The 18,898-nt window shown below is 37.9% G+C and overlaps 1 protein-coding gene across 9 annotated transcripts in view; it reads right to left on the reverse strand.

Moving 5' to 3' along the window:
• The window catches only part of DENND1A (DENN domain containing 1A), a 192,089-nt gene that overhangs the window by 58,917 nt on the left and 114,274 nt on the right, over positions 1–18,898 (reverse strand). For all 9 annotated transcript variants that reach the window (XM_065695816.1, XM_065695810.1, XM_065695809.1 and 6 more), the window contains exons 12-13: positions 18,729–18,830; positions 12,212–12,337 (exon numbers count right to left, since the gene is read on the reverse strand). In XM_065695816.1, the coding sequence (XP_065551888.1) occupies positions 12,212–12,337; positions 18,729–18,830 (228 nt within the window). The remainder of the gene's footprint in view (positions 1–12,211; positions 12,338–18,728; positions 18,831–18,898) is intronic.

Raw genomic sequence — 18,898 nt, forward strand, 5'->3', positions numbered from 1 at the left:
CGAGTTTTGTGCTTCCTGGTTTTGCCACCTTAAATACAACAATTTCAAATTAAAGATAGTCTTCTTTTATATTTTTTTTTCTCTAGGTATCTTTTTGCATATCTTGTCTGCACTGTTCCCTTGTGAGAACTACAAATAAAATGAGCTGCTTCTCCAACTTCCCAGCAGGTATTTTGATTTGAAAATAATCAGTTTTCTCTACAATCTTTATACAATTTATGTCCAGATCACCTAACAAATAAGTAAAAGACTTAAATCAACATCGATGTGTACACTTTTCTCTAACAATGCAAACTAATTGTATATCTCTAAACGAGAAAAATGTTTATAAAAAAAATCTAGTGAATATACCAACTATTGAGTTCAAAGAAAGACACCACATGTGTCTAAATAAATATCAAGGAAGTGTCAGAGGTAAATGAGGAGAGACCAGGTGAAGTGTATGTGATGTGTTAATTGTATTCAAAAAAAATAATAGAGCAAGACAGAGAAGCTTAACGTCCAATTATCATAATGGGATCTACTTCACAACACATTTTCCAACTTGAAAGAGACATTTTAAACCATAGGAATTCTGCGCAGAATACCTCCAGCTGTGTTCTGCATAAATCTTGCACGCTGTACATATACAGTTTATTTAAATACCAAGTCAAGTTATGACTTACAAAATGCATATTTCAGTCACAATACAGTATCTGTCACTACCAAAAGCTGCTACTCAGTGAATGGAAAGAACAGAGAACAATGAATTAAATTAGGGAAAGATAAAAAAAAGACAGAATGTTTTCACTTGATGTTTTACTAGACTGAAGTAATGCGTGTTTTAAAGAACAACACATTTATCCAGAATTTATCTTTCACTAACGCTCTGCCCACACAAAATCAACATACTTGTGACAAAAAGTTGCCCAATTCTCTGAGGGTATGCAAGACACAAACCGGAAAAGGGGCATAGGCCCCTTCCCATTTGCCCTTTCCAGAAAGCAAAAATAGCAAGTACAAGCTGGATCCCCCCATGCTCCCCAGGACTGAAGAATGGAGCTGGCAGTAGCTGGCACACCACTGAAGCTACATTCACACATGATTTCGCTAAGCCTGGGGGCAGTATAAGGATATCTCAATGTGAGACTGAAGAGAAGGACAACTCTGAAGGAGAGCAGGTCTCCTGTGCTGCCTGCCATGGGAAGCAATCAAACTGAACTGTCACTTCTGTCACACACACAAGCAGCTCATTGTGCCTTTAGCCCTATAGCATTTCAGGCTTTCATTGCAGGAGCTCTATCACCTATCTGTGCAAATCATTACAAGTAATTTTGATTTCCTGCCTTTCACTTTACTCTTTTCATGCTGTAAGATTACAAATTCTATGGTCCAATTCATACACAATCTCTGATGTGCACGGTGAAAGACCAGAGTGGAATGGTTGTTCCATTAGTTTGTTCTTAACCTGCTCAAATACTCTTAATGTTTAGCATTATTTCATCAAGACACGCTACTGCCATCTACATCAAAATCCAAACACCAAAATCTCTTCTACCATATTCCTTCAAGGGAAGTCATGCTTTCTGTACAATTGTAAAGCTACTCATACTAGTGAGAGTGTGAACTTTGCTCTTTCCCTACCTGCCTGAGCAATCTTTTGGGGAAGGGTTTTTAGCATTTTGGGCTTTTTTTCTGGGGAGGGGTGGTGCTGTTTTGGGGTTTATTTCCTAATGCCAAATGCAACTTATTCACAGCTCATTTAAGAAACACACAGGCACTGAGTGCCTTACACAGAAGCTGAATTCAGCAGTCATGTTATTTTATGGTTGGTGTTTGTTTACTTGCTTCATTGTTCTCTTCTAAGTCCCCTGCGCTTTATTAGTTCAGGAAATATCTTCAACTTTTCCTGCCTGGTGGCATTTGCACATTGCTTCATTGCTTGCTGAGACTGTGAGCTCTCAATTATAAGCAAAGTATCAGGAGAACACACAATGAAAACACAGGCAAAAGTCAGGCTAAAATACACAAAAAAAGGCTTCAAACAAATTGAGAAGAAACAAAACCATGTGTATAAAATAGCACCAAAAAAAAAAAAAAACTCAAAAAAACAGCCAGAGAATCAGGTGTGAAAGGCACAGACAAAGAATTTGTCAGTTGAATGTACAAATCCATCCACAGTAAAGCTGTGGTATCACAGAGCTGCTCCTCACTGTACAACCTTTCCTGGTAATAGGAAGATTTAGAGGCTTTTGAACAAAGCTACTTTTATTTCTGCAGCACCAACGCAGAAGACAACAAGTGACCCCATCCAGTCTGCTGGTTGCGACAGAGGCTGCAAAGTCACTTCTACAGTGAAACACTAGATACTCTCTTCAGCTTGCTCACAGGTTCCAACAAACTAACATAGCACAAACACTTAAATGTCAGCATGAAGCAAGTAAACATTAATAATCTCCAAAGGAGCACTATGAACATCAGCATTATGAGAAGCACATTTGAAGGAACTCAATGCTTCATCCATTACTGCTGTTAGTACAACACAAGATGCAGATAATCTGATCCCTCACTTTGGGCAATGTGTCTAGACTGAAGTACAAATCCACGCCCATGCTGGGTTTGGGGTTTTGGGGGAGGGGTTGTTAGTTTGGATAGTTTTGGGTGTCGGGGTTTTTTTCCACTTTAACACATATGAGGGGCAGGAAAGTTTGAATCTTCCATGGCAGAAATGCCATATTCAGCAGAGGCTCATGCTAACTTTGTCAAATAGAATTTTTTATTACCTTGCCCTCAGAATCTTAATTTCTCTCCCTAGCATGGCACACAGAATTATACAACACAGTATCTTGTAACAGTCTGGAAATTACAAAACAATTCTATTTACTACATAACAGACTGCTATAAGAGATTAAAGAGAACGTCTTTTTGGTTTCATTAACATATGTGTATCTCAACAGACTTAGATGTAGAATATTAAATGCATTTTCAAGAACAGTAAATGCTTGTTAGAAAAAGAGCCATTTTTAAGGTTTACAACAGCAAAAGCAAAAGCAAAAACTTGGCTGTAGCAACAGTAATGCTCAGAGACAAAACACAGAACCAGGATTGAAAGGAAAACAAAAACCACACAGAAAACAAACAAAACTGTCTCTCCTCAATAAATCTTTTTCAGTCAGGGATTTTGAATTCTGGGTGGTTTGTCTTCTAGAACACTTTCCCTGAAGGGTAAAACCTAACAATAGCTACAGGTAGCTTCTCAGTGAACTTGTCAAAAACTAGGGTCTTCAAAATGCCACAAAACACATAATCTTCACTAGAAAAAAACAGTCTTAAGTTTCAGTTCTAGGATAGAGAGAAATCCAATTTATCTCCATTTTTATCATACAAACATGAGGTTTTACACACTGAAACTGTCAGTGTCACTGTCATTGTCTACTCCTATCTGGTAGTAAAGTGATAGGATGAGACTTAGAAAGTACCACCATTTAGGCATTACTAGACTTCTATATAGGCATATCTTTGAGAGTGAACAGCACTTTGAAGAGGAAAAGAGTAAAGATGGGTGAGAAAGTTTCTATTACGCATACATTAGCACTGACTTTACAAGGAATAACAAAATTGCAAGTAAACCAAAAAGCTTTATTTAATACATGCTTCTGCTCACTGTTTCCCTTACAGTTTGGGTTTGTTGTTTTTTGTTTTTTGTTTTTTTTTAAAGTTTGTACACACCCAAAACAAGCAGTAGCTATCTTCCTCCTTTTTTTCTCTATATGGTCAAACACTCCTAAACCCCTGACCTATGGAGACAGCTCTGGTGAAAGGCAAGATTTCATCTGTACATACTATATACCTTTAAAATATACATGCGCAAATAAAAAGCTATGCAAAAGCTGGCTATGCAGAGGAAGCAACCGGGATGTGGTAATTACTGGGAGTTGGAAACAACTATTTACTCTTCCACTGAATAACTTAAAAAAATAATTCACCATGGCAACAATCATACTTCACAGCACATAAAGCACTGAATGCTGCAAAGCCTTTTCAAAATGAATTATGCACCAGTATGTAAGAGGCACTTTTTAATGTTACTGCACACATATTTCAACAAAAATTCCTTTTGGACTCAATTGGCATTTGCTTTTATACTCTGTACCACACACCATCTACTTTTCTGACTTCTGTCCTACTCAGATCTTATGGATCTGGAATTGTTGAAGGAAATTATAGTGTTAAGTCTGGGCAAGAGATTGATATAAAATAATTAATATAGTGGCCTTATGTCATGCTATCACACTGCTGTTAAATGTCTCCTGAGAAACGTATCACTTTGTGTTACTGGTATCATGATATTACTTATGAACCCGTAAAGGCAAAAAAAAGTTAATAGTCTAAAAACCTAAACAACAAACTGTCCTCTTAAAACACTTTGAAACGCCCACTGTTGTTGGAGACCTAAATATCTCTGGGACTAATCTTAACTTTACCTTCCTTGGCCATGAATTTAAACAGACATACAGAGTAACAGCTTTTTTTATAAAGTACACACAGTCCTTAGACAGCAGATACAATGCCAGAACAACATTAATACTTTAGTTCATTATAATTAGCTACAGCAGCCTGGATAATAAGAACCCATTCAGAGCTCATATGAGGAACAACTCTACCAAGACTGATGAGATGTTAAACATAATACCCTGGGATAGTAGGAAAATGCAACTGTGCAAGTGGGTTTGTGAAAAAATATTTACTGTTGTAGAAGTAAGGTACCAATTCAGTGGTTGCACCAGGGTATTGACACCAAGAATAAGCAACAGCTGTTAAGGCAGATTCTCTAGTAAGAGGTTATAACAAATACAGGAAATTACAACACTAATTTTTAATGGATACTTGTCAAGCTGTGTCCTATCCAGAATGCAGGTGATGCCTTTTAAAAATTACTTTAAACTGCAAAGTTGCATCTCATTTCCTAAAAAATTTTGAGAAACTTTTACATCTCATTTGAAAGTGATCCTATGTCTCAAGGTTAAAATTCAGAATAAATTTACCCAGAAACATTAACGTTTCTAGAGTTCAGTTATATCTCAGCAGCACGGAATGATCAAGCACACGGAAAGATCCATACAGTGATACTGATAATAGAGGGGCCCAGATTCTGAGGAAGGAATTCATAACAACGATGGAATCAAAACTAATACCTACTAACAATACATAAGGCAGCAGCTCATCTTACGTATATTGCACTGTAGGAGCTTTACATCAATACAATGTTGGGAAAAAAAGAACTGGAGAGCATCCTCATGCTTCCTCCTGCAGACGCAGTGCTGCTGTTGGTACCTGATGTAAGTGGGATCAGGTAGGCAGCACCCTGCAGGCACCACAGGGATGACCCACCGGCCAGCTGAGCCTGGCATAGGATGCAGTGGTCAGCACTGGACACACAGCAGCACAGACACACGGCTGCAGCATGGATAATCAAACAAGTGCTGTCTTTACTAGGATGGATAATAGAAACCCAGAAGAGAACAGGGGTATAAAGGAACTCTTCAGTAATGTCTCTACACTCCTGCACAAACAAGCCTATAGCTTATTACACTCTTTTCTTCAGTTGAATTGAATGTTATGCTGAAAAAGAAATGTTAACTTTAAATTTCCTGCTATCTATAATGGCCTTTTTCCTCACTGTTGCTTGAATTGCAAAAAATAAAAATAAAAAAAATTGTATTAGTTACAATTATGAAAACTGGTAGAATGTTGTCATCTCTAGAATGGAAATATAAATGATCAGGCTTTGCCAGGATAACAGCATTAAGGCAGCAGTGTATACACATAAACCCATATATGTATACATCCAGTGTAGTTCAGCTACAGCACTTTGAAAACTGGAATATGATACATATTCCAGATACATATGAGTTTCTATAATGAAATCATATTAAGATTAGACAATGCTTTGTAATGTCTTAAGCACATTGCTCTCCACAAATTAGCAAGTAACTTCACCAATGAAAGTACATAAAAAGTGTGGAAGCAGAAAAGTAGGCTGACTGCCTCCAAGATTTTTACTCATAAATGGATGCATCTAAGGAAGATTAAGGTTGAATTTAAACCAAAGCAATTCAGAATGATTAAAGTTAATCAGAAATTACCCAGTCATATGACTAATGGTTGCTCGGGCTAATAAACCTGAATAAGATTGAATAACTAGCCATGAAGGCATAAAGAAATTAATTGCTGCTTCACTGAAGAGACTCCCTTATTGTAAGTAATTTCCAATGCATTCCAGTTAGCACTGGTAACTATTTATGATCCCAGTTCAATTTGAAAGATGTAGGTTATGTTGGAATTTTCACACTCTGCAACAGTTACTAAAAGTACCACCATCACTGCAGTACCAGTAACTTTAAACAGTTCTGTTTTGTTAATAGCATGTTGAAGCTTCAGTAAGCTCCCAACTACTATTCCATATATTTTAAATATCATTGAAAACCAGTGGATGTTTTAAACCACAACAACGTATTTCCTCAGTTTGAGATTATATATAGACACCTTAATTCTTGTGGGAAACATCACAAAACAGAACACCACTATTTCCAGGGAATCTGCAAACAGTGACCATTACTGGCCATACCTTTCCAGCACTGAAAGCAAATGTTTGATTAAAATATAAAAAAAATCCTCAATAAAGTATTCAGCACTAATAAGATGCTAAAATAGAGTTAGATTTTTTTCTGGTTTTGTTTGTATTTTGACATTAATTTCAAAATATCCTCACAAACAATTTAATTAAACTTTTAATACCATCACAGCTCCCTTTGCCCTCTTCTCCCTGACTATTTGGAGACTTACTTTGTTTAGAAACAGTGCAAAATCTGCTTAACAAGTAACCAGCAACACCCCCTCATCAATGCACAGGGATCACAGCCCTGTTCTTACTTCATTCCAATTCATTCACAGAGGGAAAAAGCCTCTCAAGGAAAGCAAAGCAAAGAAGAATTTTTGCTGGGCAGCCCTCAGAAGATAGTATGAGCCAAATAATCAGGAAAATAGTTCTTGCTACAAGTAACGCAACTGTATTAATTGTTCACCTTCTCAGAGACATTGCCACAAATCAGAGACTTTGTTGCCACAGACTTGCACATACGGGAAATACTCAAACCTATTGCAAGTGTATAAATCCAGTATCAAATACAAACTTACAAATAACTAGCATATTCACAATCCACTAATACCAGGTTTACATAGATTTTATAAATGAAAGGTCTGGTTTTAGTTAACATGACAATGCACACAAGAAACCATCTTACAAAGAACACAGAGTTCATCACCTTCATACCTAGATTAATCAATTCATATAACTAATTCAGCCTTTTAAAAACAAACTAGGACATCTTGATTCAAATCCAAACAAATGCCAGAATCTCATGCACAGACATGTCTCTTCAGTAGCGTATTAGAATTAAAACGGGCTCCTTCTGCTCACACTGCAGTATATATACCTCTCACCTCAGTATACCATGTACACTGTGGTGTGAAACAGACACCAAATTTTACAGTGCCTGCATACAAGTTATCGAGGCAAACCAGCAAAGTTAATGTGAAAACTGCCTGCAGAGGCACTCAGATACTGACAGCTTTTCTGGTTAAGAATGTTAAAATTACTCCTCCTTAATTATCTGTACAAAAAACAGGAGCACTGCAAAAGCAAAATAAGCACAATAATTTTCACCTTATGTTATAGCAATGAAATACAGGTAAAAGGAACCAAAATGTGGAAATAGAAATATCTGTTCAGAATCTACAGCTTTTAAAGCAAAGTGCAAATAAACCAGGTTTTCAAATCTGTCAGGCTACAGTCTTGCATTAAGCACACGCAGTTTCCTCTGCAAAACTCACTGGAGTGACCACACACCCAGAGAACAGACAAAACTTGTCATTTGAGAACACTACATCAAATCTGGAGCATGCTGTTAAGCTACCCAGCTTGGTGAAAAAGCACTCCCACGTGGCTTAGCCTAACTGTACCAGCACCAGCTGTATCACCACTATTGTATCTTCCCCTACATGCCACTGCATTCAGTCAGGGTACACCCTGAGCTTACCTTTACTCACAGGTGTTAGGATGCTTGTTTCTTAACAAAGATTGCTCTTGAAACAACACCGATAAAATGTTGTCTCTAACCACTAGGTGTCAGCAGAAGAAAGTGCACAGCCAACGTCTTTTATGCAGGAAACTTGAGTCTTATTTCTCCCGTTACCAGTATATATACAACTATTAAGTGCTACAAACCACCTTCACAAACACAGTAATTAAACAGCTGTTTCTGTTGAAGATTACCTACTTTTGTGAATTAAATATTTAGAAGATAAAAAGATTCTTTCTGCAAACAGGAAAAAATCAGAAATTAAGGAAAAAGTCATTGAAGGGAACAAAATACTCACACTAGTGTCACTGTCAGAAATTTAAGCAGTATTCAGGAAGATAACAATCTGCCTCAGTACAGCCAAGTAAATACACTGCTTCTAAACATGTTTTACCGTACTTACTAACAAGAGGACAGTGGAGACTGTAAGTACATCACATGTAACAAATACTCTTCCACACTTAAAATCTGGCTTTAACACAACTACAGAAAACAAATACACAGTAGGAAACATAACCTAACCTCATTACCTAAATCTTACGATTAGACTTGCAAACTGTAGTATCTGGATACATCTTTACAGGCAAAAGTTCTAGTTACTGAAAGCCTCAAAGTTTATAGTAACACTAACTCATGCACTGTTGGTTTACTGGTTCATATATACATAAAATATATTTGTATCTTTAAAATAAAAGCTTATGAACAGAGTAGGAGCTCTTATTATGCTGAAGTATAATGTGAATTTAAAGTCTGCTCTGTGACACATTCTGAGCCTACAGAGAATAATGAAAAATAGTTTCACACCACTTATCCCAAAAAGTCAACTTATACTAGATGAAATGGACTATGAAATTAAATTGTCTTATTGAGACAGAAAGTATGAAAGGAGGAAAAGCTGCTGCTGCTTTGAATTTATTTCCTAATTATAAATGATTTTAAATGAACAGTCAGATTTTTCAAATTATGGGACATCAAATGCAAAGAACCACATGTTTGGTGTTGCTTATGCCTCATTTTTACATGTGAGGGTGACAAGAGAAAAATCACAACGGAGGTATTTGAAAATATGTACTGTTCTTAGAACATATTTTCTTTTTGCTTTTTTATTTGTCTCGGACACACTGAAATGAGTTTACTTGCAACTGTTACACCAGTAACAGTTTCAAAATACTTTCTCCCAGACATTAAAATTTTAAGGCAAATTATGACAATCACTGTGGGCTGTGGATTGTGATACATCAGTGGAGAACAATCAAAGAGCTGCTGCATACACTGTAGTATTGTTCCACTATTCAACAAGAACTCCCATCACTCCGTATCTACACAAGAAGATGTGTATCATGACCACTCTGAGTACCTGTTAGTGTGTGATCCAAAAACCCAGCAAACTGAGCTCATCAGCTGACAGGAAATAACAATGAACAGAATTGCTGTACAGAAGATGGAATTGTACGAGAGTACACAAGACTATTTCAAGTGCAGCATTTGAAGCGCAGCACAAGACAGAAACACGGGGATTTAAATTACAAGGTGCCTTTACTAATTGCCAGTTACAATACTTATTGGTTATTAAATTAAAATCCCATTTTCTTTTCTGAAGCTAGCAGTATATTTCCTAATTGTTTTACTCATTACACACTACTGTTTGGAGTTTTGCTGCATCTTAAGATCAGGTTTTCCAAGGGTACTGAACTAATTTTTGAGTGTGATGTTCCTAGCACTAACACCAGTCTCTTGACAATAGCAATTATTGTTGGCATATTCGAAACTGGAAGTGAGGCATAAAGTAGTTGTATGACCTGTCCAATACCTCACAGAATGTCTGTGGTAAAACTGGAAACAGAATGCTGGTCATTTCACTCTGACACGTTCAGCACATGAAACACTTGCAAATTTTCTTTATCTAAATCTTAATATAGAAATGTATAATCAGAAATTGAATTAATTTAATGTATAGAAGGATTTGGCAAAGAAAGCCCTGAAAATTTCTGCTTCCTGATTATTAAAATTGGATTTAATGACATATTTGTGCAATTACGTTTACAAGTTTTCTTTGATGGAATGATAAGCAAACCAAACAATTTCCTTTGCTTCCTCGGGATTGCTGTCCCTCAAAGTTGCACTTTCCAGGGGTGTGCCATTGTCAGCTGATTTTGAATGTTCATCTTTAACATTCAGCCTTCAAAATACCAGATGGTATTTCCAGAAAAGCAATGTAGATTTTTATTTTTCTTCACAAATCCCTTAACTAGTTAATCTCACATACACATCCAGGCAAAGCATACACCAATATTCCCAGAGTTGCCTGGCAACTAGTGGGAGGAGCACTGGAGAACAAGGAAGCCTGCATGGATGAAGGGAAGTCAGTATCTCCCCAGCACAGATAAAGGAGGCTTACAGCCAGAGTGCCTTGCTAGTTTCATTTTTGTTATTTATACGTACAACATTTTAAACGCTTCCCATTATTACACCTTAGATGCTTTAAAACCCCAATACTTAGACCCAGACAATCACAGATAAGTCAAAACAATTCATTTTTAATACAGACACAACACACGGATTCCCCCAGTAAGCTATGGAAGGACTCATGCTGACTTCAAAAGTCATTTCTGAACCCGGAATATGAACTGCTGGAATGATGCTTATTTGATGGTGATAACTAGACTACTTAAAATTCAGAGTAAGCTATTTTTTCCTTCTGGTTGTAAAAATAACACAAACTACAGTACTGAAGAGACTTTAGTTACTGAAACATCCTCAACCTTAAGAAGAAACACTATGCTTGTAGTCTGACTGTTTTTTCCTTTAACACCATGATTAAAATTAGATATTTGTCTGCAAGCAGATTTCTTCATTAATCTTCACAGAGCAGGAGAATGCAAAATACAACACCTCAACTAGTAAGCCTTCATTTTCACTCCACTCATTTAGCCTCCCCCCTTACACTCAGAACTCAGCTTCTCCCAGGGGTATTCAAACTCTCCATTGCTACTAGCGATGTTCCACTCTGCCTCCCAATGCTTGCAGATGAAAGAATGTATTAAGACAAAAGTACGTTTTGTCCTTGACAGAGATCTTCTTGTTAAGCAGCCACAGGTCTTAAACAACAGTACTTCAAATGAGCATTTGTGGTGCACACATTTTAGTTCCCCTGCTTCAGGAATAGGGATAATAGGATATTTTGGAAGTATTTTGTGGATTGCTCTGCAATCAGTACTTTTCATTCCTCATATATCTGGGACATATCTCATGACTTACACCTGAATATCCCTCATACTATTGACCCAGTCTCTAACTGACAATCAGCAAAAGATGCACACTTTAAACGGAACACAAAAAGTACACAACAGCAAAACCAGAGTGTCACAAAACATGTGGAAATACATCAATTTGTCTGCACTGATTTGTATCAAAGTCCATGAAGCTACTTGCAGTAAGCCAGGAACAGATGCCTCACTAGAAGCAATAAAACATAAGATGAAGTACAGAAAAAACCTTCCCTTCTCAGATGGCACTTAATCATTGCAAAATAGAGATCAGCTCTGAAACAAAACCAAGAGATTGAATTTTTCTAAGAGATCATTTATCGTCAATAGTTTCAACTCCAGACATTCTTCATATTTCTGCAAAAGCATAATTTCTTTACTACTTACATTCTTAAACTTCATGATTCCCTAAATTTGCACACATCACAGTTATGCATAGATAGCGTAAAAAGTATCTTACTACCTTTAAAATAATACAATGAATACCCAGGTTTTGCAGAGAGAGAAAATGGTCCATTCTGTACTAGTCTCCTAAGATCATTAGTTTACACATTCTTATAATCTCTTGTCCAACTTGACTGTCTTCAAAACCCAAGCAACACCAATACCTTTCCATAGTCGTTTTCTCCCTGCGTGACTGATCATGCTTGTTACACCTCCTTCTGGTTTGGAAACTGGAATGCTGTTTTCACTACTACTCAGCCAGACAGCCACAGTGCTGGCCTTAGTAAAAGCAGGCTATACTACACTTTGAAACCTTGCTAGTTTCCCCACTACAGCTGCAGATTTACATCTATCTCTTATGCTTACTGAGTTCCTACTTACAGGTTCAATTTTCAGGGCATTTCTGTAGCTCCCAAAGAAAGATGCTTGTGCTTTGAGAAATGCTCTCGCAACACCATCTCCAGTGGTTGTAGAGACTTTCTTCAATCTGCTCTTCAGTGCAGAAACCTGAAATCACACAACAAGACCAGATCACTCTCTTGTCAAAACCAAAGCGTGACACACTGGGGCACGGCTAAATGAAAATGTGCTAACCACAGCAGCAGTTATGACAGAAAGTGACACAATGAATTCAGAGTTGATTTTTTCAGTTCTAAAAGCATTACTTTTTAAGCTGTTTTGCTTCTCTAAGATATGGTTGGATTCTATTCAGAAACCAATAGAAAAAAAAAAGCTCCATTTCAACCTTCCCTCCTACTTATAATCAGCTGTTAACATGCTGTTGAGTACTCTCTTGCAAGTAGTCCATGAAGTTCTGCGTCTTGATTAGGATCCATGGAAGAATTTCAGCTAAACTAACATCATCATTTCAAACATCAGATTAAGAGGGAAACTGTTCAGCACGATCAGGCCACCCATCACCACCAAAGCTAAGAACAGATTCTGTAGGACTGAAAAATGTGTTTTGTTGGTTTTTTTTTTTTTTCTCTTTGAAGGTTACATTGCCTTGTATTTCAGAGGAAAACACCAAAATGAGAGCTTTATTTGTGCATATGGTGGGTTCCCCTGGCTGGCTCCCAGACTCCCACCCAGCTGCTCCCTCACGCCCCTCCTCAGCAGGACCTGAGGAGAAAACACACAGAAAAAGCTTGTAGGCAGAGATAAAGATAAGGGGATCACTAACCAATTAGCATCACTGGCAAAATGGGCTCAACTTAGGAAAACTAATGTAATTTATTGCCAATTAAAATAGAGTTGGGTGGTGAGAAACAAAGAAACTAAAACAACTTCTTCCCCTCCACCTTTTTCCCCCTCAACTCTCCTACCTCCTCCCTCAGCGGCACACGGAGGTATCAGTCCACCACAGCTGGCCCCTGAGCTCTTCCCTCCTCACACTTTTACTCCCCTCACGCCCTTTCTTACACCTGCTTCAGAGGGGCAGCGCCATCGCTGTAGTGCCCGGCCGGCTCTGCCGCGGAACCGGATGGAACCGGATCTGTCCTGCGCCGGCCGCCCCAGCCTCTCCTCACAGCGGCCCTGCCGACACCTCCCGGCAGCAGCCAGTGCAATAGAGAGCACAGACCCCGCAGGTGTTTCAAGTCTTGATTTAACGACATTTTGGCGACCGAAGGGGGTTTTTCTGCCTGATTCCCACTACATCTGAACCACCTGTGTGCGGATGGCTCTGCTCTTACCCCTCACTTGCCCCCTCCCACTGTGGAGGTGTTTAATTACCTCAGGATTCACAGAGCTGCACGTCAGGCAAACGCAGCCCTAAGTGTCTCAATACCGTTTCCACAGACACCAGTCGCAACTTAACAAACACCAACGAGCACATCCATGCAGAGTCAAAACTACCATGATCCAGGTTACCTGAATACTCTTTTGCTTTCTGTGCACACCAAGGGCTAAAGTTTAGAGGATTATCCATTCCTCCTCTCTCTGGATTATCCACGACTGTTCTCTGCCTCAGAATTCCTCACACATGCAAGAAGGTTGTGACTTAAGTTTGATGTCTCTTTTCCAGTCCTCAGAGCTCAGTAAATACTGAGGTAAGGTTGTGTATCTATATGTTATTGTTTGTGACAGCGATCTTCTTTCCCAACACAAGCTGAGAAAGGAGATAAAAACCCCTTTCAAACACGAATATCAAGCTCGCTGTGCCTGTGCTTCAACACTTACAGGTTACCTTAAATCATTAACAGATACTTATGTCAGTATCCATTTTTCGGTGTTGCAGAGCCAGGACAAGCTAAGTTCTGAGCTATCTCCCACACAACGCATAGCAATGCAAACCCAACAGTCTGCGCACTGGTTCTTAAAAGGAATCCAACTGGTGCTTTTAGAGGTTGTGGTCACGTCATGTGCAAAACCTGAGCTTGATGAGAGACCTTCTGCAGAAGACAGGAAGGAAGTACACCTCCAGAAGGAAAGCAGAAAGCCAGGAAATCCCCAGTCCTCTGAATTTGCAGAAGAACGTTCATGACTCCGTAAGTATCCATATTGTGAACGCAACAGAAATAATTCCATCAATAACTAGCAAATCTGCCTTTAAAAAGCACACACTAACATAATACATGATAACAGTCGATCATGCCCATGAAATAAGCTCACTCCTATTCACTGAGAGAACACATCTCAAGGAGCTTTGTTATTCCTGAAATGTAAAAGCTTCATCCGATTTTCAAACCTGAACAGCACACTTCTCCATGTTTGAAGGGGTCTGATGCTGAAGGGATGAAATACACATGTATTTCCTATGGCAACTTACGTACACCATTTAAAGGTAGCTCTTCAAAGTGCAATAAAATGTCCACAGCTCTGAGTAACTTCCAAATCCATCTCAAACATTATTAAAAGTGATTTTCACATTCATGTAGAGATAAAGAACTTGTCATTTATATAGAAGGGCTCTATGCTTCAGTTTACAACCAAGTTCAGGAAGCTAGTCTCAGCCTTTCTGTGTTTCAGCTTCCCTATTTGGTATAGAAGCAGAATATTGATATGTATTCTGCTACCTCCTAAAGCTTTCAGATCATTTGTTCTCTTTTAAGACTAAATCAAACACTGTCGTATGTCTATTTTATGTGTGTACACTTTTAATGTTTCAATCAGGATTATGGCAATAGGCATGTCATAGTGCTTTTTAAAAGACAAAACTGTTAACAACAACATAAAGAGACCAACAAGAAAAAAATAACTCATGTTTACTCTGGAATACTTTAGTACATAAAACAAAGTAGATTACACAAGCACAACTATGATTCTTTCCTGCCTAAAGAGGCAGTAATACTAGAAAACTGGCTGTGACCACAAAGATGAAGATTATTTCTAGCCAAGCAGACACATATACATGCAGTCTATCCTGAGAGTGTTTTTAAAGACGATTTTTATACTTCTGGCAGTTCAGGTTTAAAGGTCCGATTTAAACTATCACCATGTTTCAAAATGCAATCTGTGCAATGCAGCATAATGAAATGGTTCAGTAAAGGTGCTAGTGGAAATTCTTTTAATTAGGTCCAAGGCTTTTCAGTTGTCAACATGAATAAAGCAAGGAACATTCTATTGCAAACACAGTGTAAGAAATCAAAACGGATTCACCTTTAAGGAAACGGCTGTGCTATAGAGTTGTAGCTCAGTGTTTCTTGCTGTCCTGAAAGCAGTTAATTTCCCGCTAAGTGAAAAAGAGTAACATAGGCTTCCTACTTGTGGTAACTTGTTAATGAATGGACAACAGCAGCATACACAAGGAAATTACTGACAGGCTGAGATATTCATAGGCTACTGCATATTTACAATACGCTCACAGCCACCAGATACAAAAGATATCTTTGGCCCAGTACACAGCATTGCATCAGGGCTTCATTTAATAAAAACTACAATTTGACAGAGCGAGCTTACACTTTATTCTTTGTAATATGAAGCTCTGACTACAACGAAGACTAGAAGATGACACTTATTTGGAAATACATGAAAAATCCATAAGGGTTGCATGAAAAAAAAATTACTACCCCCTCTTCGCTATTCCTTGCAACACAGACGGTGGTGTAGGAGACTTGTCAGCAGCAGATGCACTTATTGTAATCACAGTCCTTAATAAATCTCTTTTTTTAATATTGACTATTTTAAAAGGAAAGTTACTTCCCAGGGCGTTCTCATGCTGCCAGATTTTCAGCAAAATATCAGAAGCAGAAGGTGACTGAGGGACAGTTTTTCACATTTCAAATAGAAACACAGTAGTACACACCTTGAGTGCCAGCAGGGACTGCCGAGGTAAACTGGGCAAAGTGGCTTAGGCTACAGTGAAGTCTTTCCAGTTAACATTTGCGCCACACGAGCTGCCTGGCACTGAGGCAGTTTCAGCAGAGTCAGACTATGTTCATTTGGTTCCTGGGAGCAAGAGACTAAAGAACAGTCCTTTCTAGATTCCCAAAAATCAACGTTTTAGGTCATAACATCACTACCATTAAACTAAAGCACAACTCACTACCTGAAGCTCAAAAATAACCATAGGACTCCATTTACTTGATTAAAATAGCTGTTCGAGGACAGGGGAAATCAGCTTTAAAGATTTTCCACCGGATTAATTACCTGATGGTGACGACATCACACAGAAGACGTTTTTCCTCACTGTTGATTATAGATAGATCTAATTTAGCAAAGTAAATTTTGTGTCTATTCAGTAGTGCATCAGTTGCTCACGGTTCACATGAAGTAGCAAAACTGGCAGAATAGTTTGACATAAGAGCCATTTATGATCGTGAAACTCTTGAAGATATTTTTAGTTCCTCAGATCATACATACATCTATTTAAGACCGAGACCAGTGGGGAGACATGCTCCCACAATCTCCCCATCCTTCTAGGCAAGTAAAAGAAGAGGGAAAAAAAAAGTATAATGGATTGGCTTTAGAGTCTCCCTGCTGAGATGAACAACTTGATCCACTTACAGTTCCAAACACATGATGCATGAAAGAACTGACAGAAATTCAATTCTTGCAAAGAAGAGCAGCTGCTCTCTAGTGGTCAAAGCCAAATATTAAGCAGTCTGAAGGAAAGGAAAAGACCTAGAGGAGAATACTTCATTATCTAGGTAACTAAAATAATGAAACAAAGCTAAATAAGACATAAACACTGATCCCAAACATTAATTACACAACGCAACACGATTCAAGTTAAGGCTTTGTTGCGACAAATATTAATCCCAGCTGTATTTATATAGCAGTTGTGAAAAAAAATACACCATGTACGCTATTTGTGAGCCATGCCAGTTAATTGAATTTGCTGGCAGCACTTCCTCTGCTATGCTCCAAACATCCTCCAAGATAAAATGTAGCTTTTAAATAGACCTGTGGAAAACTGAATCAAGAAATTTGAACTAATAAAACACAACTCTCTACTGTTATAAAAGTGGAGTAAAAGTAAATAATGAAAGGAAGGAAGTCTCTTAAAATTTATTACATTCCAAAGCTTGAAGTTCTGCATTTATTGGTGAAGTCTCTTCTGATGTTCTACAGTGTGCCTACAACAGCTCCTTTAATGAAGTCTCATAAAATCTAATATAATACTTGATTGTTGACAAATCATATACATGTTTGAGGCCCCGCACTCACTGTATCCAGACATTTCTTACATAATTCCATTAAATTTACAAGTCTGTCATTCCCCGGGCTGTGGATAATGGCGTGAGCGATGACCAGCTGGCACATTTGGATGCTAGGAGTAGAATCAAAATGAAAAACTATATAAAGCCAGAAAAAAATTGTGGAAGTAACTTTTATAGACTAAATGCTTGACTAAAGCCAAAATGTTCACAATCAAGATGGACCTTTCATCCAGAGCTCACTGTTTTCGAAGAGCGGATCACAGAGAAATGACGGGATCTCACAGGAGGAGGTATATTCACATGGGGTATATTCACCATTACTCGTGTTTTAACTCAGACAGACCCAGCTTACATTGAGCTCCCCGCGTATCAATTTTATTTCTCAACTACACATAAAAAGGCATAGATCTAACTGTCAGCACAATATTTTGAACTAGTAAAAGAAATCCAGATTTCCCCCTGCCATTTTCTCCTAAACAGTCACCCTCTGACTTGAAAATAACTTCTTACACTCTTACATTACTGTTCCTCCTTCACAGCTTCTTTAGTGAAGATGATTATAGCAGAAAGTAGCAAGGTTTATGTATTTTTCTTCCATTAACAGGAAAGATCAAGTATTTATACAACATTGCCATTAAGTAATTAAAAAATAAATAAATTACTAATAAAAATGTTGAACGAGAAAGAAAGTTCCAAATTATACGCACTGAGCAGGGCTAGAAGTTAACATGAAATAATCCTTTTGATATCACAACTCAGGATATAAAATGTACAAAGTTCACGTTAGCTCACCTAGAAGGCGGCACAGGAAAACACCCAGACAATTTCATTTGGAAACAAAAGGTATCTAAAAATGTATTATTTTCCCCCCCCCAGTGAAATGGTTTAAAATAGCAGTACTTTTTCAGACCATGAAGAATGAAGTTTGAATTTTAGCTTCCTGTTTGGTGGTACCATAAGTTGCATGTTTTTCATTTGTCTTTTTACCCATAGAAGACCAACTCTTCAGATGACTGGAAACCTGACTGTGCCATTCCAAAAGTGAAGCTGGGTTGCTGCAGCAATGCCAGCTTATGTGAGCATTAGCTAATTTTCATTAGGAGGCTTAAAAATATGACTGCAAATGTTCAAACAAGCATTCTTTAACACTTCAAAACAGGAAAGAATTGAGGTAAAGCAATTTACTCATAATAATGAGAGTAACACAACGAGACACCTCAGTTAGAAACCAAAGAGGTCACAAGGACTTACTATTTTAAGTAATGGAATAGTTGGATAAATCATTTCATACATACCACATCATTAGGAAGACTCTGAAGGTCATCAAAAGGGGTTTCCAGTGTGTTGGTGTCTACATTAAGAATCACTACATCTTCCAGGGCCATGTTTCTTACTTTCTAGATATGAGCAAATTCAAGAAAAGGTAAATATAAGAGTGAAGAGTTAAATTTTAGGCACAAAGGAC

This window comes from Lathamus discolor, chromosome 15 (genome assembly GCF_037157495.1).
Source record: "Lathamus discolor isolate bLatDis1 chromosome 15, bLatDis1.hap1, whole genome shotgun sequence".
NCBI lineage: Eukaryota > Metazoa > Chordata > Aves > Psittaciformes > Psittacidae > Lathamus > Lathamus discolor.